This window comes from Phalacrocorax carbo, chromosome 3 (genome assembly GCF_963921805.1).
Source record: "Phalacrocorax carbo chromosome 3, bPhaCar2.1, whole genome shotgun sequence".
Lineage (NCBI taxonomy): Eukaryota > Metazoa > Chordata > Aves > Suliformes > Phalacrocoracidae > Phalacrocorax > Phalacrocorax carbo.
This window is the reverse complement of record NC_087515.1, coordinates 37,586,198-37,614,087: the sequence shown is the minus strand read 5'-3', so window position 1 is coordinate 37,614,087 and position 27,890 is coordinate 37,586,198. Positions and strand designations below refer to the sequence as shown.

The 27,890-nt window shown below is 44.3% G+C and overlaps 2 protein-coding genes across 2 annotated transcripts in view; one reads left to right on the top strand and one right to left on the bottom strand.

Moving 5' to 3' along the window:
• The window catches only part of MRPS5 (mitochondrial ribosomal protein S5), a 1,175,798-nt gene that overhangs the window by 1,045,091 nt on the left and 102,817 nt on the right, over window positions 1-27,890 (top strand). The gene's annotated exons all lie outside the window — the stretch shown is intronic.
• On the bottom strand, window positions 57-27,890 carry LOC135312756 (syntabulin-like). Its single transcript, XM_064448514.1, has 7 exons — window positions 26,897-27,890; window positions 9,406-9,424; window positions 6,838-6,927; window positions 3,987-4,190; window positions 2,844-2,993; window positions 587-1,620; window positions 57-88 (listed from the first exon to the last, which is right to left on the bottom strand). Exons 1-7 carry the CDS (start codon window positions 27,888-27,890, stop codon window positions 57-59), a joined length of 2,523 nt encoding a protein of 840 aa, XP_064304584.1.

Genomic DNA, 27,890 nt, shown 5'->3' with positions numbered 1-27,890 from the left:
TTTGGACAACGAATGGATAACACTAGCATGCTCTCTGGAATACATGTGTGACATCCTTAGCGGGAACAAGTCTCCGTGTCACTCAACACTGTAATTTCACAAAAGTTTTAGGTTAGTGCCGCCTAAAGAAATAGCCCACCTTTCTCTGGCCGTTTGCTCCCGTGCACGTCTCACGCTACTCTTGAGCCAGTGCAAAGTGCTGGTATATTTGCCCAGTGAACCAGCCAGGGAAACTCATTGAGCTTAACAAACAACAAATTAACATTCAGCAAACAAACATGAAAGAGAACTCACTGTATTCTCCTTGATCTCCCTGGTCATGTTCACTGTGCAGATATGTTGGCACCAGAAAGACACCAGCGCGGTGGGGTGCGGGGGTGGGGAACATGGTGACTGGGAGCAGGAGGACTATTTCTGTAGGCAGCAGTACTCTCAGAAAACACCAGTTACAAACATCCTGTAGAAAGGCTTTACCTTTTCCATTCTGAAACAAGTAACATGTTTTCAAACCGATTTATAGGGCAAATCAAATAGTCAAGAGCAAAACGGTGGACTAGGACAGAACTGCAAAACAACGCTCCAGTACTGTAAATGAGATCTGTTCCTGCTCCATGAGTACTGAAAGCCCGCATGATAGTTGGTACAACAGGGGCTGCTACAGCCAGATCGCTGGCGAGTCTGCTGCTCCAGTATGTCTTCTTTATTCCTGTCTGAGAAACAGTATTGACGTACCCAAAGACTTCATCATCGTGAGGTTCTGTAAAATCAAGTTCTTTCACAAAATGGTTTTCATTAACTCCGTGCTCCACCTTCCTGCATGGAGGTGTCACAGGAGACAAAAGGATGGTAGAGTTTGGCTCACCTGGAGTTAAGTCCACTACGATACCAGAATCACTGAGGCTTTCAAGAGAAATTGACCCAATTCCTTCAGGGAAGAAGGCGGGCTTAGAGGACAGGCATCTTGAGCTCTGAGCTCTGGACATGTTTTGAATGAACTGCTCCCCTTCTAGGCTATATGGCACCACATCAGTCTGGATGGTCTGCTCCACCATCATGTTTCTGACTTTCTCCTCCTCCTCCTGGGAAAAAGTTAGTTTCTCACCCAGAACATTTTCAAGCATCTCTTGATTCACAATAGAATTGGAGGGAGCTGAATCACTCAACTCAGAGGTTGTGGTGGTCAAACTCTCTTCAAATAAATCAGTCCCATTAGCTGTGTCCTCATGAAGAAACAGCCCACTACCTGCCAGCTCCTCCAGAGCTTGGTCCTCTGTGGTGGGGCTGTCTGGCATCGTGGTACACAACGGCTTCCCCTCAGAGTCACATGTGTACTCTGGGCGCTGCTCATCTCTCACAGAGCTCTTCAGGGCCATCTCCATGCTCGACACCAAAGATTCCAGTTTCTTGTTTTCAATGCTTACGTCTAGGAAGTATTTCTGAAATTTTTTGTCTTTCTCAGCCAAGCTCTTCTTCATGCTCTCAATACCTCGCTTGAGTTCTTTAATTTCCCTCCTTGCTTCCAAGAGGCTCAGCTCCATCTCCACATGATTACACTCATCTTCGATCCAGTCTTCCTTCATACGTTCCACCTGAGCTTTGAGCTTTTCGATTTCTCTTTCCCTGGAGCAAAATAAAAATATCGTAACACTTCTGGTGACTGCCTAGTTGAAGAGTCAACGTGAGGCTCCACCTCACTGGGGTGGCTATGCTGCAAAGATGCTCCAAGGAAGAAGCAAATTCCTCCATGCATCATTTGCTGCCACCTCTGAGAGAACTGGCAGAGATGTCAGCTGGCTGCCAAGACGCACTGGCTGATTCCTAGCTGGAGTCACCAACCTGGCCACACAGCCAGCAGCCTTGTGGGCTATGCTGTGATCCTGGACACTTGGAGGTGAAAGTGGTGGCCTCTGGGTTAGGTCCAACCCGTACAGCGCTTGACATCTCACCTACTGCCTCACCCTGGAGGAAATGACAAACAGCTGCCTGGATATGTCCCCTGTGCCTGCCAGCAGCTCGTCACGTATAGCCAGAGCCAACAGTGGCCTCAGACAGCAGGATGGCTCAGGGCTGCAGGCACCTGGCTTGCTTGGCACCCGGCTTGCTTTGCACCCCCCCAGCCCAGCATGGATCCAGAGGCTTCTGCCCTCACTTGCAAGCAAGTGGGGAGAAGGGCCCCCTGCGTGAGATCCAGCCCTCACAGGTACAGATGTCGGGCCACCCAAAGCAGGACCAAGGGGTCCCTGGGACTCTACCTGGGGGCTCCATTCAAACAACCCTTTGTGCCCGCTTGGGTTGTGTGTGCTGGAAAGCCAGTTCTCAGAGCACAGCTTTAGTAAAAGAGAGAACATCTGTTGCTGTGTAATGTACATTGTTGCTTCTTCGCTTAGCATCCATACAAAGTGCTACTGCAAAAAAGTCCATATCTAAGCAACAAAACCACAAGCGGGCACACTAGTTTGTGTCAGAGCTTTTCTTTCATTAGGGGAAAAGGGGGACATTTGTCGTCGTATTTTCTGAGCGAGGTGGAACTTTTTTTATGTATAAAAGGTCTCAGTGCTAAAGTAGGCTGGTGAAGAACTATCCTTTAAAAGTCTTCTATCGGGAAAGTTCAAAAAAAGGGAAAAAGAGACAGCCATATTTGTAACGAAAGTGCACGGTACATATTCACTGAGCGCACAATGAAACCTTAAATACCTGAAAACAACCTAATCAGCCCGATCATATTTCAAATCTCTTAATGAAAACTTTACACGGTCAAGAAAAGAGTAAAAATGATCAGGACTCCCATCCCTTAATGCTCCTGAATAAATCTTGTCCAGTCTTATTTCTGAAGTGAAATATACCTTTCTGTAACTTTGCACTCGGATTCCTTCAGCTTTTTTTTCAAATGCCGTATTGTAACTTCTTTCTGCTGCAGAGGAGTCAAATACCGCTCCGGATTTTCTGGCTTAGTGCTGCAATTGTGACCACAAGAAATAGATTTCCCTGATCGCCTGAAAAGAAAAAAACCATCACACCATCACATAACATCACTCCTACAGTTCTTCAGTCCTGGCAAAAAGGAACACATCCCATAGACTGATATGGCGCTTGGCTCATTTTGGGCTCCTCAGTGTCCACACAAGTGACTCCCTCTGGCAAATCAAAGTACTTGAGAAAAGGGCTGATTTGTGGCTATAGTACAAAATTTACTATTTATCATACTTGTTTTCAGTGCCATTGCCTCAAATGAGACATTTAACTTTAAAACACCTAGCCATCTCCTCACCCAAAACGGTGCCCAAGAGCAGGCAGCTGGGCCATTGGCAAGGGCACCCAGCTGCAGACACAGCCAGGTAAGGAAGCGTACAGACTGAGTTCAGCTCCACATGTGAGTTAAGAAGCCGAGCACCCTGAAACCTACATTAATCCTATCTAGCTTTAGGTGTGTATCTGACGTGCTTGGCTGTTGAGTTGCCTGGGGTGGGAGGAAAGAGAGAGAAAGGGAGGGAGAGAAACAACAATTTCTTCTCTGCAATACGTGTCGCATGCTCCCGCAGGTATTAGTTTTCTTCCCTGTAGAGGAAACTGCACACAGAGGTACCTAAGGCCGGGCAGGGTGAATTTTCACCCGAGCATACAATATTTTCTATACAACCCCACCCAACTCTCTCCAAAGGAGAAAGGACCTTTCTGTGAAAGAACCAGGAAAGCCACATGAGAACTGACAGCATAAAACCACGGAAAGGAGCCTGCCTTGGAGTGAAAACCAGCTACAAAGTGCTTTGACTAAAAGTAACCTTGAATTTTACAGTACTGAAACAGTAAAACTTTTACATGGGATAGAGCACACTGTTGATTGTCGAGCCACCAATATGAAGAGTCACACCCATGCTGAGGAGCAACACGACCCCTTTGGCAAGCCAGACAACCAGCTGATGCCACATTTGAGTGCAGAGAGGGTAAGTCAGTGTGCTGAACACCAGGATGCTGAAATAAAGACTTACCTCGTCACTTGGCTGCTGTCACTTCCTTTGTTTGAGCCTGAGTTGCTTCTGCTGGCTAAAGAAGCCCCATAATTCTGACGGGTGTTCGCAGGACTCGGCTGGGTTTTGCTCAGTGTTGACAAAGGGGCCTTTTCACGGGAAGCAGGTGGGCTGGGGCTGGACTTGTTGGATAAGGATCCATTATTCTGACCATGAAGGCCACAACTGGAGGAGAACCAACATGGTTAAAGCATACTGGATTATCTTTATCACACAACTCATTATGTGTCTTATTTCACGCACAAAGCTGTCTAAACACTAAAACAGGTAGATAACTGTGAGTGGCCGGGAAGAAAGTCCTGAAGTCATCAGCCACTGCACACTCTTTCACTGACTGTGGGGCTCTCAGTCTGAATTATGTGATCTAGGGAAACGTTGGCCATTTTCACGTTTCTCTGTGGATAGCACGGTTCCCACTGACTCCACCAGATCATCCACATTCCCTGAACCTCTGACTCCATTAAGCAATGAGAGGACTGCAGCCTGGGCTAGGGCCAAAAGAACCACGCTTCAGCCTTCCCTGGCCAGACCGGCAGAGGGATGCCTGCTCATGGAGGTTTGCTCTAAGACTGCTTTCATGCTCCTTGGCAAGCAGCCTGAGGGATCACAGTGTGTGATGAAAACAGATTTGTTTGAGCCACTGTTCCTTTCTCTCTTTGGCATAGAGGGTGCTTCAGCTGCCACTGTCAACTATTCATAGAATCATAGAAGAGAATCATAGAATCATTAAGGTTGGAAAAGACCCCTAGGATCATCAAGTCCAACCGTCAACCCAACATCACCAAGTCTCCTAAACCATGCCCTGAGGTGCCACATCTACACATCTTTTAAGTACCTCCAGGAATGGCGACTCTAACCACCTCCCTGGGCAGCCTGGTCCAATGCCTGACCATTCATTTGCTTAGATATAGTTCAAAGCCTACGGTGAGCAGGCTGAAATAGTATTAAAATAGACAAAGAAAACCACAGATTTTTTTCTTCCTTCCTTCCTTCCTTCCTTCCTTCCTTCCAGTTTCCCTCATACGTATCTACCTTTCTTTTCCCACTCTTTATTAAATAACCTCACTGTCGACTGTGGGCTTGAAAGCAACTGCTATCTGTGCTGCTGGCAACTGCCAAAGGACTGAGGTGCTCTGAGCACAGCTTCCCAAGGTGGGTTCCTCGCTTGCTCGCTTGGTTTGTCTTCCTGCACTGCTACACTGCTACCTACATCCTCTCATGGACTTTGTTCTTCTCAACTGTAATGAAAGGGCTGGTTTCAGAAAAGAAAAAGGCAAATCCAGCCAACCAAAGAGGCCTGAACATAAAAATTTAAATACCACAGCACTATGAAGCAAGAACTCTTCTCAAGATTCCCTAACTTGGTTTCGTCCCCCCTCTGAAAATGGAACAGTTTATAAGGAAAGTGGCTGCTGCAAACCTTCATCACACTGCTGTGGTTTGGGTGATTTTATAATTATTTTACAATGAAGTGCGGGACTGTGGTTTGTGACAACACTGAGATTTTTCAGAGGAAGTTGAGTCAAACAGTTAAAAGAGAACATATCGCAAAGGAGACCTCTCCTTCCACTTCGTACAGTACAGCATCAACTCTTGGGTGAGGCAGAATTCACATAGACTGTGCATAATGCAGCAATGCAATTGAAGGAGCATTATTACAGAGGACTTCTGTCTAATTAAGTGGGTCAGGATGCTCTAATTTGAAGTTACATTTAAATGCACAGAAATACATGCAATGGTACAGAATCTTTCTGCAAGTAAGGTGATTTTAGGGCTTCATATGATACTTAGTATTTTTCACACACACACACGCACCCCCGGCCAGTACCTTTACTGGTTAGATTTAATCTAGAGAGTGCTTAGGTAATGTTTATTTTTCTAATGAACAGTCTCATGACACAGATAGGAAACTGCTCATTAAGCATCATTCTGACAATCTCTGTGCGCTGGGGCACACTCCGACCTCAGAGACATCTGTGTGACTTAAGCCTAGAGGTATCCCACTGCCAGTCCCGGCCTGCCTGCCAGCACTTCCACAAAGGGCAGGAAACCCGTCCTGTCAATCTGAACTCTTTCCACCTACTCCAAAAAATGTAACCAGCAGGGATTTTGTGGGTGGAGCACAATGTGCGCTGCTCCACCCAAATGTCCTCATCCTCGCATTCACAAGCTCTCTGGATTTGCACTTCACAAATGATAGGGAGAAATCTTACAGAAATCTTTCTTGAAAGATTTGTTTAGATAGATAACTCATTTATTATTTTTTTTTTTTTTGCATATAGTTTTAGTTACAGAAAGGTTGGGCAAGGGTGTTGAATACAAAAGCATCAAAGGCAATATTGTCTACTTCTTCCTACAAAAAATAAGGTCATGACCTGGAAAGGCACATGCCAAGCTGACAGTTTATTACAAAGAGAAAACAGTGATAAGACCAAAAGGTTAAGGTTAACTTCTTAGAGGTACTGCTGTTAAGCAACATATACCCAGTTGCCTCCTCCTCCACTCCAGCTGAAGTCTCTTCTGTCTTACCTGAGGGTATCTCCCATACTTGTTATGAACAAACAACACAAAAATACCTGTCGGCTGATCTGGCCTATTGACATGTTTTGGTCTCAAAAAATATAGCTTTTTTTTCCCCTTTCTCATATTACAGTTCTCATCAGTGTAAGTGCTGCCCAAGAGCATAGTGTTAGCCAAATTGTTTCAAAACTCACACTAGTGCTATTTTATGTATTAGCTGCAAGGCCTTACATAGTAGTCTATCTCTGCACTAGCAACTCTCTCACTCTTCAGGAAAAATGGCTTTGCTTACTTGTGAGAAAAAGACCTTTTGCTTCCAGCAGCCGACACATGGGCTTCAGGCACTGAGGTACAGCCTGTGTTGCTTGAAGAGCTAAAATTGGTTTTAATCCCTGGAAAAGAAAAGGGACGAGGAAAAACACAGTGGAAATCATAACTCAAAGGCTGTTTTAAAAATCACGATGAACAACAAGCATCATCCCTTTGCCCATCCTGTGTGAATTTTAGCAGTTGCATGAATTTTCCAACAACCCTGATGTCAAGCACGTGATTTGTTCTGGATTTGCAACATTTCTTCAGAAGTGGCACTTAAACAAGAGCAGAGAAAAACCATTTGGACACAAACCCCTCACACTAAAGAAGCCCTTTTAGGACACGGCTAGGAACATTTGTTGTGACCACCTGTTTGCTTTCTTACAGCCGTCAATACAAGAATCAGGCTGCTCACGTGGCTCCTGCAGCAGCACACAACTGTAACTGTAGATTTCGCTTGCTTTAAACCATAGGAAAACACTACACGCTGGGGGAAAAGCCGCTTCCATTTTGGTCTCTGAGACGATGTACACATACATGCATATGTACATATACATGTGTATAGGCTAATAGGGTATATGCGTCTGCGTATGTACACACATATGCAGGTTCTCGTGGCACACAGAAGGACAGTAAAGCAGTTCTAATAGCCTTAAATCAGTCCAATAATCACGCGCGGCTCTCAAGTGCTTCTGGGGTGTTAAGCCATCTACCTGATTTCTGACTTTCTATGGATCACAGCTTTTATTTCCCAAGCCCTGGCATGTACAGGGAAAACCGCTTTCATTTTGCTACAATCAGTAGTAGGCAGAGCCACTAAGAAAGTCTTATCACCTGGAAAAATACCCACCCTAAAGTTAGGATTTTTTTCAGTCTGTCACTCAAATGGCAGATGTCCAAAGCCATATCTGGGCCTTACACTGCAAAGCCACAATATTGTACGATGACTTTAATCTGAGGGAATGGAAATAACTTTCCAACAGCCTTTAAACAGCTGGTCAGGGGGAGCATCTCTCACCTGAGAATTTCTGGGCGCCGTCTCACGCACAGACACCCCCAGCCAGCAGCTGCAGACTTACCATGAACCCCATTTTTGCTATATTTTCCATGATGCATCTGCAGATACCATCATCCCCCACTGGGGTGGATAAACCTTCAGCTGCACAGTCGTTCTTAAATCCTTTGCAGAACTGATGGTGATGTGCACGTCTTGTACCCCAGTTGACTACTTTTGTTGCTGTGACAATGTGATTGCGAAAGCTCACACATCTAAGTCCCAGAACAACCCACCTAAGTAGCATTAACCATGAAAGAGGCTGCCGTTTCTCAAAAACCATTTCTTTTGTCTGAACTGGCTATAACACTTGTTTTGCCCTGATCTGAGACTCCCCTGACTAAGAGGAGTGTCTTACCCACCATTTCCCACAAAGGATACCACATATTCAGTCATCATGAATTTCTCATTTGAAATTCATTCATACATATATTTCCATGCTGCAGCCACTCAGTGTCACAGTGCTGGCAGGCAAGACAACTTGGCACCATGCTCTGACGGAAACGCTCATGCCACACGTAATGGCATCCAACACTGAGAGGCCCGTCACTCTGGCCCCAGCCCACCTTGCAGCAGGCTACAAGCAGCAGCACACCCACTCCCTAGGAGCAGAGCTGTGCACCGCTCTGTGCAACGGGAAGAACAACACAGCGATGGCCAACAAAGTGCTGCAACGTTTTCCAGGATTGCTTCTTGCCTGCAAGACACTGGAGTGAAATAGTGCAGTATCAAGTGCTGTCCCTGCACTTTATTGCTCAGTGGGCAACGGCACTGAGTTAAGAGAGTGCTGCACACAGCATCATGCTTTCTGCACTGCCTTTTAGCCTCCTTGCTGCCCTGACAGCACCACTACAGTCACCTAGCTCTAGCTGACATGGAGGGGAGAGGGGAGCCTGCAACCCCACGACTGCATGCTGTGCTGCCCACGATGAGGAGCGCAGGCAGTGCCAGCTGGCACAACCCAGGCAGAGGCAGAAAAGGCAGTGACGGTACGTCAGACGTGTGTGCACATCTGCCCCATGGGTTGGAGGACCACTGCTTAGGGAGCTAACACCGTCCTGCCACAGCACTGCAATTGGCTGGGCAAGGTAGAACAGCTTAGGTATACTTGGTCTGCCAGGACAGTATGCAACCCCATCACATACGTACCTATGTCTATGGAGCCAGTATATACATTTCTTACACAGAGCCACACAACAACCGTACATGCATGCCTGGAGTATAGCATCCCAGTCTGCTATTTATAGCCATTACAGATGGTTGGATACCTTGTGGCATGGTCTTCTGGCCTCAAAAGTCAAATTTTGCTTGCACTTGAGCATGTAATATTTTTCCTTCTATAAGAATAAAGCTCAAACTTTCCTGTGTGCATTTGATTGTCCATGTGCTATCTAAATGGTAAGGTTACAACATAGAAAAAAGGAAGAAGTGTAAGTAATATCTGTGACAGGAACACTGACAGCTGAGCAGAACTGGATTCCTAAAACTCAGGATGCATCTGAGTTTAGTAAATCTTTTAAGCTAATTTAGTCTTTTGGTGTAAGTCTTTCTTATTTGCAACTTCACCACTCTTTCACAGCTGCCAAAGTATAGAAACCACAGAACTACCTATCTTCTGACTCCATAAACATGACCTCTTAATATATATCTATGTGTGTGTATATATAGATATAGAAATCATTCTTGATGCTAGGTTTGCATATAGTCACCCAGTGAAACAGAGCTGTAAATGAAACAGCGCTGACAGAGACAGCTTGTCCTCAGAATGTAAAGCACTTCAATTTGCTGAGCTTCTGTGCCTTCAAAAGCATCCTGTTACACAGCAAAGAGACGAAAACACAAAAAAATATAAGTTCACCACTCCAGTGCAGCTGATGGAGGAATAAGTAGCGTGCTGTCCCTGTAGATAGCTTTATTTAGAGACCCCAAGGGAAGAGAGGGGGGCCTGACTGCATAAGAACTTCCAGCAAAGCCATTAGAAACAGCTGGAAAAGTAGAGATAATTCAGTTGTAATGCCCTTTATTGAAAGAATCTGTATTTTTAAAAGACTAAGTTTAATTTATCTTAAAACTTTTAACTCACAGCTACATCTCCAGTTTCAATCTTTAACAGCATAAGCAGTAATATTTCCAGGAAACATTAATGCTACTTCTTTTCTATTTAATACGGGGTTGTTCCTGCAAGATTGTTTTTGTACACCACAAGCAATCTAGGAAAGAACACCAGACTGCTCACATGCACGAACAAATGTAAGAAAAAGAAGCTGCACAGAAGTGATGAAGTCTTGCTTCAGCATTTCCGGCTTTTCTTCAGATAACACCCTTTAAAAAATGACCCATGTTGAGGGCAAAGGCTGCCAGCAGGGAATGCACTCAATTCACAGTGTCAAGCTCAGCTGGCAGCGTGTTTTTGTTCCAGTCCCTGGCCTTTGACTTACTATGCGATTTACTATTACTATACATGAGACTCTTGCCTTGCACTTTGCTATAAATTTCACATCCAACAGTAACTGCGTAAATGCAGATATAATCCTGGGAGCAAGGATCAGGACTCTCCTCCACGTAGACTGCTCTATTCTTTGTGTGACAGAGAAGCTGCTCCCATGTGCTCTGCCGCTGCCCGTGTCCGACAGATACCCTCTACTACCCCGAGGTCTAAAGCCAGTGGAGGAAGCTGATGATGCTCTGTAGGTTGCAGTGGTTCAGAACTCTTGTGAGAGGTGTGGATTTGAACTCCTTTGGTCTAAGGAGGGCACTGAACTCAGATCTTTTCCCTGACCTCTACTTGCGCAGCTGCCACACAGAACAGGGTGGGTGGTAGCACCAGTGCTGGCCATAGTTCAAAGCAATGAAACGTGCTGGTTGCTGGCACTCACAGAGGTGGTCTGGCTCTGGTACAGAGGTTCAGAGTGAATGTGAGGCACGTGCATGGGCGCAAGCAGGGTACAAGTAGGTGGCCAAATCTGGGAGACGGGCACGCCTCTCTGGCCTCTCCTGTGGACTGGTAGAGGTGCGTTCCTGCCCGGCATGCTCTCTGCTGTGAATCTTGGATTGTAGTACCTAACCACCCCCTCTTATTGTATATGCAGTTTAGTCATCAAGCGCAGACTTGCAAGTTGTGCTCCCAGAATGACAGTGAGAACCTGAGCACAGCAATGCCTGGCATCAGCATCCCCTCCCCTATCCCACTGCGCTGGCCAAAGAAGCTATCACTTATCACTCTTGGGTGGACATCTACCTGACTGCTTGCCTGTGCCCTCTCCTCAGACAGATCTGTTAATCACGTTGCAGCTGATTGCACAGCGCAGTAACAGCTGATAAATTGGCAGCTGGCAAACATGCAGTCAGAGAAGACGTGGAGCAAAACTTTCAGTGTGGGTGACCATCAACTGTTCAAACCTGCTGGGTGAGGAGACTTCCAGCTCAATGCCAGGCAGAAGACTTTGGGGAAGAACTTCAACGCAGATCCTGCTTCCCTGCATTTAGATCTAAACTTGATTTTACTTGACCCCCTCAATTCATACTGCTGGTTGTGTGATCTGAACTAATTATGCATCTTGATTTTTGCTCATCTAGTTCACCTACTTTTCTTACTTTGGAAGAAAGTTTGTTATCAAATAATCAAAATTTATCTCATTAAGCAGTTTTCCAATCTCATCTAAATACTATAGCTTTGGTAGTAATCTGAGCTGCATTCATGCAAAGTATAAGCACTGCAGATCTCCAAATAAATACGGAATGTGGCTTGTGTATGCCGTGAAACCACAGTCAGTCAAGCTCATCTCTAAAAACAGTCACTACAAACTAATTACTGAGATTGGCTGAGAGCCATCATGTAGACTCTGCATATCACTGTATCCTGAGCCAGCATTTTTCTTCATTGTTTTTAATTCATGGATTTGCAGAGCAGCCACGAGCAGATGTTGGAACAGACAAAGAGCATTACAAGGTGGGGTTTTTTTCCTGCTTTATATACCTTACAGAGATTCTTCGTACGGAAATTAGCCTGACCTAATTCTTTTTTGTGATTCTATATGCAGTTTGAGCTCTTCTAACACCACTTTAGAACAGCTGCCAGCAATTTTCCCTCCTCATCCTGAAATGACCTTTGCTGGGGGAACACATGTTCACGGAGAAGACAACAGTCTGGACAACTTATCTTTCTGTTCAAACCAAAAGGCTCTTTCGATCAGAGATGGAAGGATGCTACTTTGCTACTCCAACCTCATTAGAAACATTGAGACTGGAGGTTCAAGGAATACCAATAGATGTATAACATGATACTCAACTTGTATATGACAGTTTTGGAAAAACCTCTGTGATGTGTAAATCCACCTACGGACAAGTCTTTAATAAGGAAGCATGTGGTGTCACCTCAGGAGTTTTCTCATATACCTGGCAGTACTACCTGGTCTGCTTGAATAGAAATGAATAGGCTGGTCAGAAGTACTTTTAGAAGCTGGAAAACATCATCTTTGGCAGGGATGACTTAACAGGACACAGAAAGGGAGTGAACTCCGTCATAGACTAGGTCAACATGCCAGCCGTCCCGTTATGTTGGTGGCAGAAGTTTAACAAAGGGCTTTCAGAGGCCTCTTCAACACATCTCCTAAATCTGGTTCCAATGCACAAGGAGGAGAGAGGCTGGCTGGTGCACAGCAACAAACCCCGCAGGCATGCATTCGCAGCAGCAAATGCTGCAGGTATGTGTCCACAGCATATATGCAAACGCATGAAATCACATGCTAAACCTGATTCAGCTGAAAGCTTTTGCACAATCACCCTTAATAGAAGGCACATGGTTTTCATTATAATGTGCATAAAACATTTTAAATCAGTTTTACCTGTTTTCAACAGGGAAGAGAAAACCACCAGAATGAGAAACATATCCGAGAGGTAACTAACTAAGCAGCCCTGCAATCCCAGGATCAAAAGCAAAATTTGTCATAAAGCTAGCCAAACATTTACTGTAACGCACACCTTGAAATTATTACAAAAAAATAATAGAGATCAAGTGCCATCTACTGAAACGAACAGTAAAACCCTACCCAGTATATTGATTGGTTGCCTAAACTATATTTCTATAGTTAAAAAGAAAGACAAGGTGGGTCTCAAAGCAATGAATGTCAAGTTACGACTGCTGTCATTTGCTTGTTTTTCCCCCCAGTAGCACTCTTAGCATTAAGGAACACTAAGGACAGACATGAAGCCTGTGCTTTTTCAGCCTATTAATCCTTGAGGGTTTGCGGTCACACCGTATTCTGCCAACTTTAGCAAACACTCACAGCCTGCCAGGTGCCCAGACTTCGAAAGCCAACAACTTCCTATTACTTACAGAATTTCAGAAGGGAGGAACAGGCGACCTGTAATGAAATGCCTCAACATGGAAGCAAGACAAGGCTTGTAATCCAAATAAAATACAAAACAAACTCTGCAGAATTTTCATTTCCTTTCAACACAACTTACATAACAGTACACCTAAGATACGGTATTATAAGGTACATCTACTGTTTTGTTACAACACATTAAAAGTAATATATTTCAAGCTCCTTGGGGAAGCGATGTCCACCTTGCAGCGGCTGGAGCAGGATTTATGAAAGGATGCCAGGTCCCCAGCTCCACAGGGGGAATTTTGGAAGTAGCACTCTCCCTATCTGCCACCTCACTTGAGAAATCCCGCTCTCAATCAGCAGAGTGTCTCAGCTATGTGAAAATCTTGTTTCTGGGCATGCCTAGAAGCAGGTCAGCTTTAAAAGCACTGAAGAGCTCGGTGCCTGGCTCCTCTCTAAAGACCAGGGTGGGTGTTTCACACTACACAGAAGACATCAGGGTCCACACAAAAGCAGCCCAAGGAAAGCTCTCTTCTGCTCTCTGCTTTACTGGAGAAAGGATCCACCTGGGATTTGCAGGGCCAGATTTAGCTTTGAACTGGGAGGAGGCTGCACATCATCTCCCCATCACGCCACCTGGGGCACGCACTGCGTCCAGCTGTAAGAACCAGGGGAGGAGATGGGGTTCCTGTCCTCTCAGCTTATCAGGGCCTTCTCCAGCTCCTCCACAGATTCACCCAGTTGAGGGTGCCTGCACGTCTTTGTCACCCGTTGCTACAGAGTGGAATCCAAACAGGCCTGAATTTCCCACAGCTCCCCTGCCTCCATCAGGAGACCCTGCCTAACCCCTGCACCCAACACACCTGAGAAAAGTAAGTTCTACAATCTAGAGTTTTGGGCAAAGTTGGGCAACCTCTGCCTAGTTGCTCTATCAGATGCTGGGTTTTATTTTCTGTTCATAATTGTGGTTTATTTATTGGAACAGGGACTGGGCATGCATTTCCCCCTTCTTCCAGGCTCTTCCTAATCTCGGAATCATAACGACAGGTGAGGACCAAAAGAGATTGAAGGCATCTAAAACACAGCTTCCCCAGGATTTATATAGCTACGTACGTAAAAGCAAGCAAATGTTCAAAATGCCCCCGCTATCTGCAAAGACCTGCTTAGTTGTTTATGGCTGAGTTTAAAAAAGGGGGACAAATATTTTGATAGTTTTATTATTTTAATTTAACTAATTCTTAATTAAAAATAAATCCTTTCCATTTTTAATTTTTAAAATTTTATCTTTTAAAAATATAATTAAATATTCTAATTTAATTAAACAAATTTAAAATTTATTGAATTAAATTAAGTACATTAATTAAAGCATTAAAATATCTCTAAGCATTCTAAATATTTTAGATTGAAGATTGTCTTTGTTCAGTCTGAGAGACAGGTTTTCTTTAATGTTTTGATTTGGCAGCAAACCCCAAATCAATTCTTTGCATAACTCCGCTTTGAACATAAGAAAATGGCAGACAAAAAAAAAAAGAGGGGATGTAGAGGAAAACAGAAAAGGAAATAATCTATCCATTCTCAGAAAACAGTTCAAACAGTTCAAATCCCAGGATTCTCTTTAAAAAGGCGGGGTTCCAAAAAAGGTCAACAACAATGATGACAGGATTACAGGGCACTGTTTATGAAGGAAGATTAAGGGAATACAATTTGTGTATTCTAATCAGTCTGGCAACACTCTACCATGGGGAGGAGGAATACAGCTGGAAAACTGTAAAGAAAACCATTTAACAGCAACACAGGATTCTGGCTATGATGCATGTTATGTCATGAAAAATTACTTTAAATAAAAACTGATGTTTGGTGGAAGTGCTCATAGTAGAATGTAGCTGGAGTATGTTCAGAATATTTTAAGCAGGGCATCAGAAAACTATTTTCAACACTGGCATAAATAATACAGATTGTAAATTACAAGCAGAGCACCAAGAAAAAAAAAAATCTCCTAAGAGAACATCTATAATGGCCTTTCCATAGGCACAGTATTTCCTTCCATACAGGTGAAGCGGGCTGAAAACCACGGAAAACAGCCAGAAAGAGCAGAACATTTGCTGCAGTAGATACACAAATTGCAAAGCCTGTTCCAGCTTGACCTCACACATATTTTAAAACAAATACTTAAGAGCGTGCAGTGTGTATAGCATCGGTTTCTCTTATTTGACTCATATTCCATAACGAATGAGCAGAAGAGAGAAAAAAGCTTCTTAAATATAAAAAAGACTTTTTTTTTTTTACTAAAGATCACTGCTCTGGCCATCTTCCATACCTGCCTCAACTCTGACCTCTAAACCTCAGTGCCCTTCTTACGCCAGGAGCTCAGCCATCTTTTCCCGATGGAGGAGGAGCATGTCCCCACAGTCCCCAGGAGACCTGCATCTCTATCAAAAGGCATTTGGCACTAAAAGGTGAATTGGCTGGCACAGGTCTCACCTTGTCCAACAGCCCAGCGGCTGAGGCGCTCCCTGCAAAAGTCCCATATCTGCATCCCCTACTTACTCAGATTTGCAGTTGGAGCCGTGGCTTTCTCACGGACCACACGCAAGGCTGAGCTTGAGGTTGCAGGCATCCTGAGGCGAGAATCTCCCTTTAACAGTTGGCGTCCCACTTTCAGGAGATCTGGAGTGGTATCAGGACAATTAATGGGCCAGAGAGAGAGAGAGAGAGAGAGAGAGAAGAGTTATGGTGTGCCTGCTGGGTACTTGGCTTCAAACCCCCAATAAAAGAGTAACTAGATTATACAAAGTGGAAGAGCTTCCCTGGGAGCAGACTCCCTGCATCCCCTCAGCCTGCTCAGCAGCCTGCTACTAGGGCACTCGTCTCCTTTGTGCTCAAGTCCAGCCTCCAAAAGAGGCAAACAGATCTAAGTAGAAGTTTCTTTTCCCTTTACTGAACTAAGTAACAGGCATCTCCTTTTAATGTTCTTTTCCTTTGTGAGGAAGGACGTAAGCACCTAAGTGCGCAAGATTTGTGCCCGAGACCCTGAATTGTAGGTGGCCTGTGCCACCAGCCCAGAGCTGAGCACATCATTGCTTAGGACAGATGGGATTCAGGCTTTCGCCTTTTACTTGCCCATTCCTCCTTTGTAACTTGCTGGCTTCTTTTCGGGATCCTCTATTATCTCTGTGATGTCTGGGTGCCTGCTGCAGCCCGAGAGTCTTCTGAACAAAAGGAGATATATGTCTTGAGGGGCCTCAGCCCAACCACGTCCCTACTAAGCAACATCAACAATAATTTTTTAGAAAGGGTGGATCATACAATCTGTGACATTTTTCTAGAACACTTTAATTTAACAGGAACTGGCAGATTTGGGTTCAAAAATACAAAACACTTGAAAGCCAAAACAGTCTTTGTAGGTGCTACTTTGTTTATTCTTCTTTGAAAGAAATACGTGGCCCTTTGAATATGTTATCCACACCAATTCAACTCAATTTGTTGAAATTCAAACTCTAAATCTAAAACATATAAAAATCCTAAATAAAAAACCATAGCGCTATGCTAATAATTTTTCAAAGATGCTTTTTCAGCATCTTTTGCTCAAAATATTTGTCTTCCAATTATATTCCGTTCTTATCTCTTGGAAGTTACACAGCACTTTTTTCACTTCAGTGCAATTCAGTTAGCTTATACCCTAAAAATTCTTCGCTCCTGCTAACAAAATTCACGGTGCAACGGGAGATACAGGCTGTCCATGTGCAATGCTAGCTGCCTTGGGCAGCGGTCCTCAGAAACAGGACAAATGGACAGTGCCCAAGCCTATCAGGGATGAACAGGAGAGGAAAAGGCATCTAATTAGACTTACTTGAAGATCCAAGTGTGATCTTCAAACACAAACTTTCTTCCGCAAATGAATGTCTAAGACTGGGTTTCCTTTCTGTTAAACAAAACAAAACAAAACAAAAAAAAAAAAAAACAAAACAAAACAAAACAAAAAAAAAAAGAAAAGAGACAGAAACCGTACTTGGCTTCAGTAAAGGCTAACAGCAGAGCTGTCATAGACCTGACGAGGAACACAGGAGATCGGGGTGGGATTCATCTGACTAAGCATGGATGTCTCTAATGTAGACACCCATGTCTGAGCCAGCCTCGGTCCCATATTTAGGCAACCGAGAGTTCGTCAATATAACCAGTGAGTTCAAGGTACTCCCTCACCCCCGAAACAGCTCCCACAACGGCCAGGAGAGAAACGGCAGATTCACCTGTTAAAGCTGTTCCACTTCTGATCAGCAATGGGACCAGTCACTGGGGCAGACAAGGGGGGCGCCCCCCCATCTGCAGCCCACACCTCCTGAAGGTTGTCCAAGGAGACCCGTAGATTCGGTTTTCACCTCTCCTGAATCACAAATACCGAGGGATTTACCCCAGGCAGAGGAGCCCCAGCGGGATCCGCCGCCTGCGCTGGGTCCGTTGACCCAACTGGCAGGGACCGGTCAAAAACTGCCACGGGGGGGACCCAGGCGTTCCGATGCACGCGGAGGGGGCTGGGCTATGCAAATGAGGGCACCCCCAGCAGCCGCTTCCCCCCTGCTGCCAGCCGCCAGGCCTCACAGCACCAACTGCTACAACACACCAAGCCTTCACAGGGTGACGCCTCTCTGTGCTCAACTCCGGGATGCAAGCTTCGAGGTTAGCGCGGGCTTCAGCCTGGGCACGGCATCCTCGCTCACGGAGGGTGACATGTGCGCGCTCATTTCCCTCTGAAAGAGTTAAAAATAACATTAGAAACCCTCAAGCTGACACAACAACATCTTCAACTCGTTTAAACTAGACACAGGAGATGTTTCTGTGATCCGAGTTTTTAAGAACAAAAATACATGCTTTTTTGAGCCTGCAGCCGTTTTAATGCTGACTCTACTCCAGCAGTGCTTATTGAGAATGAAATCCATGTGCAGAGAAAGTAAGGATCTCCCTTAGCTGCCCGTGTCTGGGTACCTATTGGTGCTCAGTTAATATCTGGAAGTGTCTTAGACTGGAAGCATTTTTGTGTAGTAATGGAGGGCTGTGTTCCGTTAAGTAACAGGGAAGACTATAGCCTGTGACCTTTTCTCTGGTGGCTTGGTATGTATGTGCAGCAGTTGAAATAAGCCCAATATGGCTTCCTGGAGACCAAAGCGTTCTGGAAGACAGTGCTGAGCAGTAGGCTACTAGTGCCTGCAAAGTTCCTGTAGTCTCTTTCTTCCCCACTCCCCAGCAGATTCTGGGCTGAGATGCACCCAGATTTTCCAGGCAGTGATCAACCTAGTGGACGATAAACTGGATTTTCCTTTAAACTGGATTTTCAGTTAATTGAAGTTAGTTAGAACTTGGTTGCTTCTGCAAATTGTAGATACCTATCTGCACCTTTAGACTTTCTAAATGCCAACAAATTTATTTTTTTTCCCAACAGGAACAGTGAAGCTAAATGCTCTTTGGCTGAATAAGCAGCACTGTATAAAATGTCTCGTGTGTGAAGATGTTTTTTGTACATTTATAATCGTGTTGAAGTAAAAGAATAGTATGAAGTCGTTCTTCTTACAGTTATTCAGTAGGTCTACAGTAAGTAAAACCACGCTGGAATAAGAAGGTCTGCTAACGGTGTGCTAACAGTGCTTATAATTAGTGTTCTGTTAACCAATGAGTTGGGTTTTCCCGGGCATAAATTGTGTTAGGAATGCAAAGCAAGGCTGACATCAGGAATGAATACTTCCCTGGTTTAAACAGCTTGCATCATTCCATCCAAACTCCGCTCAAATTCTTGCTTTGGAACCCAGAAAGAATGAGTCACATGTGGCTGTAGTTCATCATAGGTGCCTCTTTATTGAGAAACGAAACCTTTTCTGAGCCTGAAAGGTCGTAGCTTTATGTTGAATACGCATAGATGGTTTGGAATAGAGATCAATGTTTGGAATAATGACCAAGTAAAAGAGCAGTGAAAGGGTAATCACTTTGTGGTTGTATTTATTGCTTGTATTTATTTTTCAGTGACTTCAGTTCCTCTGTCTGAGGTAATGTGAAGGTCTCCTCTCATCTGGATGCTACTGAAGTCCAATAAAATCACTCAGCCAGCGGAGTGCATGGAAACCACCTCTCTGTGCAGAGGAGTTGTGTGTTGTGCAGTTTATAGGGCGGGGCAGAAACATGATCTGCTGTGACTGTCCTCACTTCACAATTGCAAATGAATAGCAGCACTGCTTAACGCCTCATGTGGCTTTTTGGAATACCGCTGCCTTTACGTGCAGGCTAGCGCGCATATACCGTCTTCCTTTCTGCATCGGTTCAGAGGTGCAGGGAACATACAAAAATCTGCTACTGTAAAGTGGCAAACATTATTACTCTGCATATGCTAGACTGACAGCACTGTCACCTATCTGGCCTTCTGGTGGAATGTACAACAGTGGGTCATCACCTCAAAAACACCCTTGGGAATTCCGTTAACTTGGGAGGTAGATCCTGATGCAAATTACTAATTTCATTCTTCCATGACAGACAGCAGAGCAGCTTAACAGAGCACAGGGAAACTTCTGGCCATTAATAATCAATGAAGGGAAACCGTGAAGGTACTGAATAAGTGCAGTCCCTCTCCTGTCCTGCCCAGTCCAAAGATAATATGAAGCCTTTGTACCTCAAATACTTCTAAGTTTTGTGTGTCCAGTTTGTCCATAGTTGGCATCTACCAGACACGGCTGCATCCAGTGATGACAGCTTTTAATTCTCTGCATTTTACACACTGATGTGGATGCGCACGGGTAGTTTAGGCATGTTGAAAGTTAACTCCTTTCGGCCTTGTCAATGAGAATTCTTGATTCTCTTTTAATAAGCACATCTTTATTCTTACCGAATCTGTGTTAAATTTCACCTTTTCAAACTAATGAAGCTTCACTTTTATTTTTAAGTCCTCTTGCAAGCAGCTTGACAGATTTTTCTAATCTAATAAACTGAATGCGAAGCCGGAGCGACCTCCTAACATCATTCTGTTACTACTTATGCAATCGAGGAGAGAGCTGCAACGTGGCACTTGGAGTATGGATCCAGTTGTTGCCCCAGCGCCACTCAGTGATGTGTTCTAGCTGAAGTGGGGAATAAAACAAGTGGATTTGGGGGTTACTTTTTTCCTTTGCTCTAGTCAGCCATGTATTTCTTGAAATTAGAAACCTATTTCTGTCGACAGATTCTCTGAGCTAGCAGGTAATGATGTCTGGGGTTTTATAGCAGTGATAAGAAATAATGCTAAAAGGATATACAACCGTAGACTTTAATTTTTTTTTCCTTAAAGGCTATTGTTTCTATCTGTACTGAGCAATAGAATACAACACAGATGCTGAATACATGAAAAGGAACATTAGAAGTTGTCATCTCATCTGATCATGAAGAAAATGTTTGTAGTACTTGCATTACAAAGAGGATAGCTTCTGATGCCTCTGCTGAGGGGAAGGAGGGACACAAGCCAATGTCCTAGGCAAGTCAAATTGTTTTGGTCTGATTTTGAAAAAGACAGGTAGTATTGTTACTTGAAGCATTAGATTTGTCTAAATAGCTCTGGGCCTTACAACTGTCCTACGTTCTCCCTGACACACTGAATCCTTGAGAACTGAGTGGCTTTTAGATTGTAAAATATTTGGGCAAATTATGAATTATAACCCATTTCTGACAGGAAGTTAAAGTATGCTGAAAATTGGACTCGTGTTCTTTAGCAGTTCACATTTTCTTTAATTGCAGACAACAACAGATAGCAGAAAGGGGAAAAAAAAAAAGAGAAGCAGCGCAGCAACGAAAGAAAATGGGGGAAGAAGCCCAAAGGCTAATGAAAGAAGAAGAAAACAAAACTGATGTAGAAGCGTCCGGACACAAACCAGGCATCAGTGGCACAGTGCCAAGGAAAAAGAGAACTTCAGCTCTACAACATACATATTGGTATTGATTTAAGTATTTCTAGGGCTTCAGCATTTCTAGGACTCCAACCGTTTGGTTTCAGGGCATTCTTCAGGGCATCTTGGAAGGCAGGGTTCTCTCAGAATATCTTCAAAGACTAGTAGGTGGTTATTAAAGGAGAAAAAAAGCCCACAGAAAATCATGCCTTGATGGAATGAAGTTTCCTGCAATAGTCCTATTCCAGCACCCTTCTTTGCAGCAAAAGTGATTGAGCAAGGATGTTGATTGAGAGACATCCTTAATGAATAGTTCAAGCCTAGAGAAAAGAATGGAAATACCTAAGAGTGTGGTAAATCTCCTGTATTGTCTATGCTTACCCGAAACATGTAATTAAACAGTTTTAAAGAACCCTTTGCTTCCTGCCTGATCGAGAATGTCTGCTTTTGCCTTTCCATAAAGGTATTTATAAATGTTTCACATTTTTCCATGGGAGATAATATTGACGCGTGCAGAAGAAAATTACTTGTTAAAGGTGACCTACGACTCTCAACGTCCTCCTGGTAGAGTACGCTCTGGTAGAGCACAAGTTACAGCTGAACACAAAAGTGGATTTCTTGTCACTTTGTCACCTGCAGCCCCTGTGCTACCATGCCCCTTTACAACACTACAGTGGTTAACAGCAGGGGCATCGCTACACAGCAGTGGTGCGTGCTGCTCCTTTCTTATGAAGGCTAATGTTGTGAACGTAGGGGAGCAATTCAATCGCTTACTTGTATTGGTAAATTTGTATTTCTAGCAGAAATTCTTCTACTTCCTACATTAAGGGGGAAAAAAAGTCTCACGCTGTATACTTGTTGCATAGGTAGTACAACTGAAAAAAAGGTGTCCTCCTGTGAATACACCTAAGTGTGAAAATTCTCAGTTCAGTTAACAGCACTTCTCAGGTTCCATTTTTGTACACTTACTGTATGTATTTACAGTGGGATTCCTCTCAGAAAAGCGTGCAAGGTAAATAGGCAGTAGAAGACAACAGTAGTTTAATGAAGAAGAAAAGTTAATGTCTGCTGGAGGGAAAGGTGTGTGGGAGGAGGAGGGTCCATGTGGTCATTATGTGCAGCTCAGAACTTCAGTGAATACCTCCTGCATCTTCTGCTGTGCGGATGCTATTATCCCTGAATTCATGGGCTGTCTTGTGGCAGATGAGCGAGGACAGCAAATTCTGTGCCTGAGACGGGTTCCCTGTGTATCCAGGGTCCTGTGAAGTTGTGACAGAACGGGAAGGGGCGGGGGGACTAGATCACCTCTGCCTCGAAAAATAGAATTTTTAACTAAGTTGTAAGACACAAGTTCTGCTTAAAAGAGAAGTACTTGAGAAAGTAAAGACAGTAAGACTTACTCTGAATGGCCTTTGTCATGGAGAAAAGTTTAAAAAAATATTTAGTATGCTTGTCATGCTGCTTAAAATCTTGCACAGACCAACTGATTTGACAGCAATTTTTAGACATTAAAGAAGTCATTGAGAAATGTGAAATTTTAAAACACCTTTTAGAAAGCAACAATATGCACTTTTGTGTGTATCTTCTGCGCAAGGGTTCTGGCTGGAGTAGAATCGATGACTACAGTCTGTCCGGACTGAACAGCAGTATGGCAAGCAAATCTGCTCCTAGTACACACCTCTAAAGTATCTGATGGTGGATTGGAGATAAGAAGAAAGTCTGTGAATAAGCTTTAATAGCAATCCGCGTCTGTCCTTTCAACCACACTGATGAAGCAAGGAGGCACATGTCATAATTCTTTCCCTATTGCTGACACAGGGCAGGGAAACCTAATACCTGTTGCCTAGTTTAGGTTGGAAGCGACATCGCATCTTTCTAAAAAAATTAGTTTAGTGCTTACTATTGCTATTTCTGAGACAATGTAAAATAGGTGCAAATAGATGTTATTTATTAAAAATAAGAAAACATTGGCTAGTTAAGAAGTTAGAAACAAAGCCCCTGACTGCGTCATGAGAATGCTCGTGTGTTTTTGAGCCTTCAGCCGTTTTAAAAACGATTAGGTGCTGCCACCTCCTGCACATCAGCCCTCCTGCGTTGCTTTGCCCTCTCCTGCTGCGTACTCACACTGTTTTGCTGTTCTTCCCTCCATTTTCCTGCCTGTACTTGAGCACAACTGCTCTAGGAATTGCTCCCATCTACTCTACCAAGTCCTGACATAATGCCAGAAAGGGTACAGTGCTCTCGCAGGTAGTAGTCTGTATGTCAAAACAGCATGCATTGGTTTCATATGTTTTCCTGCACTATAGTTGTTTGTGTTTGCAATGTCCCATGTTCATTTGTCTGAAGGGTTTTGGAGGAAAATGCTCCCCTGTTCTGCTCATGTAGGACATAAATAAAACAGTGCTTCAATTTTAGCGCATTTCTAGCGGTTGGGATTTAGGTGAGGTGGTTGATTTGGGGGGGGGGAAAGAAGGCAAAATGAGGAAGTGATCAGAAGTGAAGAACAGCCTTGTGAGTGGGTGGACCTAAGTAAGCATGCAGGTGAATCTCTGGTGAGGCGGTGGGCAGTGCCTGTGCCTGGGTGTTTTCAGCAGCTGAGAGGCATGTTGGGTACCTCTTCAGCTGAATATTAAAGAAAGGCTTCTTTGAGCCTGGATTAGAAAGAGAAATGCATAATGGGATTATCAATAGGTGTTGCTTCAACCAGGGAAGGAGCCGACTTGGTTCCTATGCTACCCTGTAAGCATGAATTCAAGCAGCCCCCTGCTACCTGACCCTTAACCTATGCCCTGCTTGTCCTCCCCACCTGCACACTTTGAGGCAAGACTTCCCAGTGTGGTATGAACAATTTCTCAACTCAGAAAAAGGAGGAGGTTTTATTGAACTCTTTGGAGGCTAATGGTCCTCCCCTAGCTGCTCCATACAGCACCAGCAGGATCCAGGTGAATCATGACTAAGAGTAAAGCCAAATATTACATGGGGAAAAATCAAGATGGTACATTTGTCACAACAACTGGGATATCCTCTGTGGATCAGGGAGCAAAGGCCAGTCCCACAAAGTCTGGGACTGGAGCATTTATCGTGGTACTTCAGGCCTCTTCTTACAAAGGGTACCTTGAGCTGTCTACATGCTTGCAGGATGGAGGAGGAAAGGTGGCAGCTTGGAAGCGAGCTGTATTTCGGGTAGAGATCAGAGCACGGACTTCTATCAGGAATGTGGTGGGAACTCTCTTGCTGAGCATAGGTAAATAACTTATGAGAGTTGAGCGGACAGAAGATTTTTAAGGGCAAGAAGCAATTTTGACGTTATTCTGGTGTTAGCGCCTTGTGTCTTAAACATGGACCATGTCCAAAACATGGTTTGAAATGAGTTCAGCCTATTGACATTTTAAATGTAAGTGTAGGTTCATACTGCTTTGTTGCCTGCTTGCTGCAAAAGACACCCACGTAGTCACAGGTGAATCTCTCTCCTAGAACTGAAGATCTAAACTAGTCCTCTAAACTAGGCTCCATTTCACCACCACTCACAGCAAAGATCACTTAAACAATAGTGGCTGTTAAAGAGAAACCCAAAATTGTGATAAAGATGGTAAAATCACATATAAAATATTGCGCTCTCAGCCTTGAACAGACATGCTTTGAAGTAGCAATAAGGCATGTTGTGTCATGTGTTCTAGTCCCATCCCCTCCACCCCCCAACCTATTAATTTTGGCCCTTGTGCCCAGGTACTTAAAAGAAAAGCTTTTGAAAGTGACTTTGCAGCAACTATGTATTGCAGTAGTGTCATAAGGCAAGTCAAGTGGCCTGCAGGAACCCAGCAAGGTAGGTGAGCATGGAAGAGGGTGTTGCTGGCAGAGGAAGCAAGACGCTCTCATCTTCTCATCTTTGTGAACTCTTGGAGCCTGTGTTACATCAACATGCCTGTTCGATTTCTCTTCCTTAGTGAAATGCTTAATGAACACTAGGGAATCTGTTGCAAACACAAGTAATTCAGAACCCAGGCATTACAAGGATGCAAAAGGTCTCTGAATTGCCTCTGTAAGCATTGGTGCATATCACCCTCTTGAGTGTTGCAAATGCTCCCCACATGCTGGCCAACTGTTCCTCCTTCCTTGTGGCTAATTCTTCCCCAAAGCGGCAGGGCAGTGCATGGCGTTGTCTGGCTTCACTAGGCTTCTTCTGCTCTGGGTTGCACAGAGAAATATTACACTTGCTTTGCTGGAGGGGAGAACAGGAAGCCAGTGAGGTTTAACCGGCCAGAGGTGTTGTTGAAAGGTTGGGTGGAGTCAGGCAAACACCGCTATGTCGTCTGTTGGTTGGCATTGCCCTCCTCTGAACTATGCACGGATTTCAAGTTTTGGACAGGAAGAATTTGTGGTTTGATGGTCACAGTGGCATCTCGGTGGGCACACTGAGACTGCATGGCTCTCAGATTAATTAAACAAGGTATTCTGGACTTCTGTTACATGCCGGGAAGACTGACACTCTCCTGGCAGCACAGAAATGAGCAGTTACAAGCTTCTGGAAGATTGCATTGAATTAAAGATTAGGCACTTGCATTTGTTAACTCAGCATGGGTGCAGTCATGCAGGTGGCATGTGTGTCCACAGACCAACTGGAGCCTTTTTCTCTGCCTGAGTGCTTATGCTTGGAGCTGTAATGAAGTTTTTCTCAGCAGAATTCTGTTCTTTGGGTCCTGATGGTTCCTTATGCCCTGATACAGTGCCTCCGCCAGCTCTGCCTGTGGCCAACAGCTCAGCTGAGACCGGCTATTTTATATGGCTTTGCTACAATAAAACACTCACACATTTACCATTTCTAACAGGCTTCATTGAACTTGTGATTATAAAGGTAATTTACAATAAAACAATTAAATAAACAATAAGCTAAAGCACAATACATTTCAAAGGGTTCATATGACTACAACATTCCAACACATTAAAACTTTAAAACAACATTAACACTCAAATTGTACCTACACCTATACTTATCTTTCTAACACGTTTCAAGACTCTCAACAAAGTACCTTTTTGGTTACAGTCCCTGTAAACACACAAGACCAGTGAAACACTCAAGCAATTGTACAACTGAGAAGAACACTACACAAGACAGGAACAAACAATGTGCTGGAAACTGCCTGGGGAATAGGGGGTTGACCTCTAAATTGAACTGACTCTTTGGACAACGAATGGATAACACTAGCATGCTCTCTGGAATACATGTGTGACATCCTTAGCGGGAACAAGTCTCCGTGTCACTCAACACTGTAATTTCACAAAAGTTTTAGGTTAGTGCCGCCTAAAGAAATAGCCCACCTTTCTCTGGCCGTTTGCTCCCGTGCACGTCTCACGCTACTCTTGAGCCAGTGCAAAGTGCTGGTATATTTGCCCAGTGAACCAGCCAGGGAAACTCATTGAGCTTAACAAACAACAAATTAACATTCAGCAAACAAACATGAAAGAGAACTCACTGTATTCTCCTTGATCTCCCTGGTCATGTTCACTGTGCAGATATGTTGGCACCAGAAAGACACCAGCGCGGTGGGGTGCGGGGGTGGGGAACATGGTGACTGGGAGCAGGAGGACTATTTCTGTAGGCAGCAGTACTCTCAGAAAACACCAGTTACAAACATCCTGTAGAAAGGCTTTACCTTTTCCATTCTGAAACAAGTAACATGTTTTCAAACCGATTTATAGGGCAAATCAAATAGTCAAGAGCAAAACGGTGGACTAGGACAGAACTGCAAAACAACGCTCCAGTACTGTAAATGAGATCTGTTCCTGCTCCATGAGTACTGAAAGCCCGCATGATAGTTGGTACAACAGGGGCTGCTACAGCCAGATCGCTGGCGAGTCTGCTGCTCCAGTATGTCTTCTTTATTCCTGTCTGAGAAACAGTATTGACGTACCCAAAGACTTCATCATCGTGAGGTTCTGTAAAATCAAGTTCTTTCACAAAATGGTTTTCATTAACTCCGTGCTCCACCTTCCTGCATGGAGGTGTCACAGGAGACAAAAGGGTGGTAGAGTTTGGCTCACCTGGAGTTAAGTCCACTACGATACCAGAATCACTGAGGCTTTCAAGAGAAATTGACCCAATTCCTTCAGGGAAGAAGGCGGGCTTAGAGGACAGGCGTCTTGAGCTCTGAGCTCTGGACATGTTTTGAATGAACTGCTCCCCTTCTAGGCTATATGGCACCACATCAGTCTGGATGGTCTGCTCCACCATCATGTTTCTGACTTTCTCCTCCTCCTCCTGGGAAAAAGTTAGTTTCTCACCCAGAACATTTTCAAGCATCTCTTGATTCACAATAGAATTGGAGGGAGCTGAATCACTCAACTCAGAGGTTGTGGTGGTCAAACTCTCTTCAAATAAATCAGTCCCGTTAGCTGTGTCCTCATGAAGAAACAGCCCACTACCTGCCAGCTCCTCCAGAGCTTGGTCCTCTGTGGTGGGGCTGTCTGGCATCGTGGTACACAACGGCTTCCCCTCAGAGTCACATGTGTACTCTGGGCGCTGCGCATCTCTCACAGAGCTCTTCAGGGCCATCTCCATGCTCGACACCAAAGATTCCAGTTTCTTGTGTTCAATGCTTACGTCTAGGAAGTATTTCTGAAATTTTTTGTCTTTCTCAGCCAAGCTCTTCTTCATGCTCTCAATACCTCGCTTGAGTTCTTTAATTTCCCTCCTTGCTTCCAAGAGGCTCAGCTCCATCTCCACATGATTACACTCGTCTTCGATCCAGTCTTCCTTCAT

Coding starts and splice junctions, on each gene's coding strand:
- LOC135312756 (XM_064448514.1), bottom strand. CDS start 27,890: ATGAAGGAAGACTGGATCGAAGACGAGTGTAATCATGTGGAGATGGAG. Junction 2,994..3,986: donor GACAGCAGCCAAGTGACGAG/GTAAGTCTTTAT, acceptor TTTTCTTTTCAG/GCGATCAGGGAAATCTATTT. Junction 1,621..2,843: donor GAGTGCAAAGTTACAGAAAG/GTATATTTCACT, acceptor ATTTTGCTCCAG/GGAAAGAGAAATCGAAAAGC.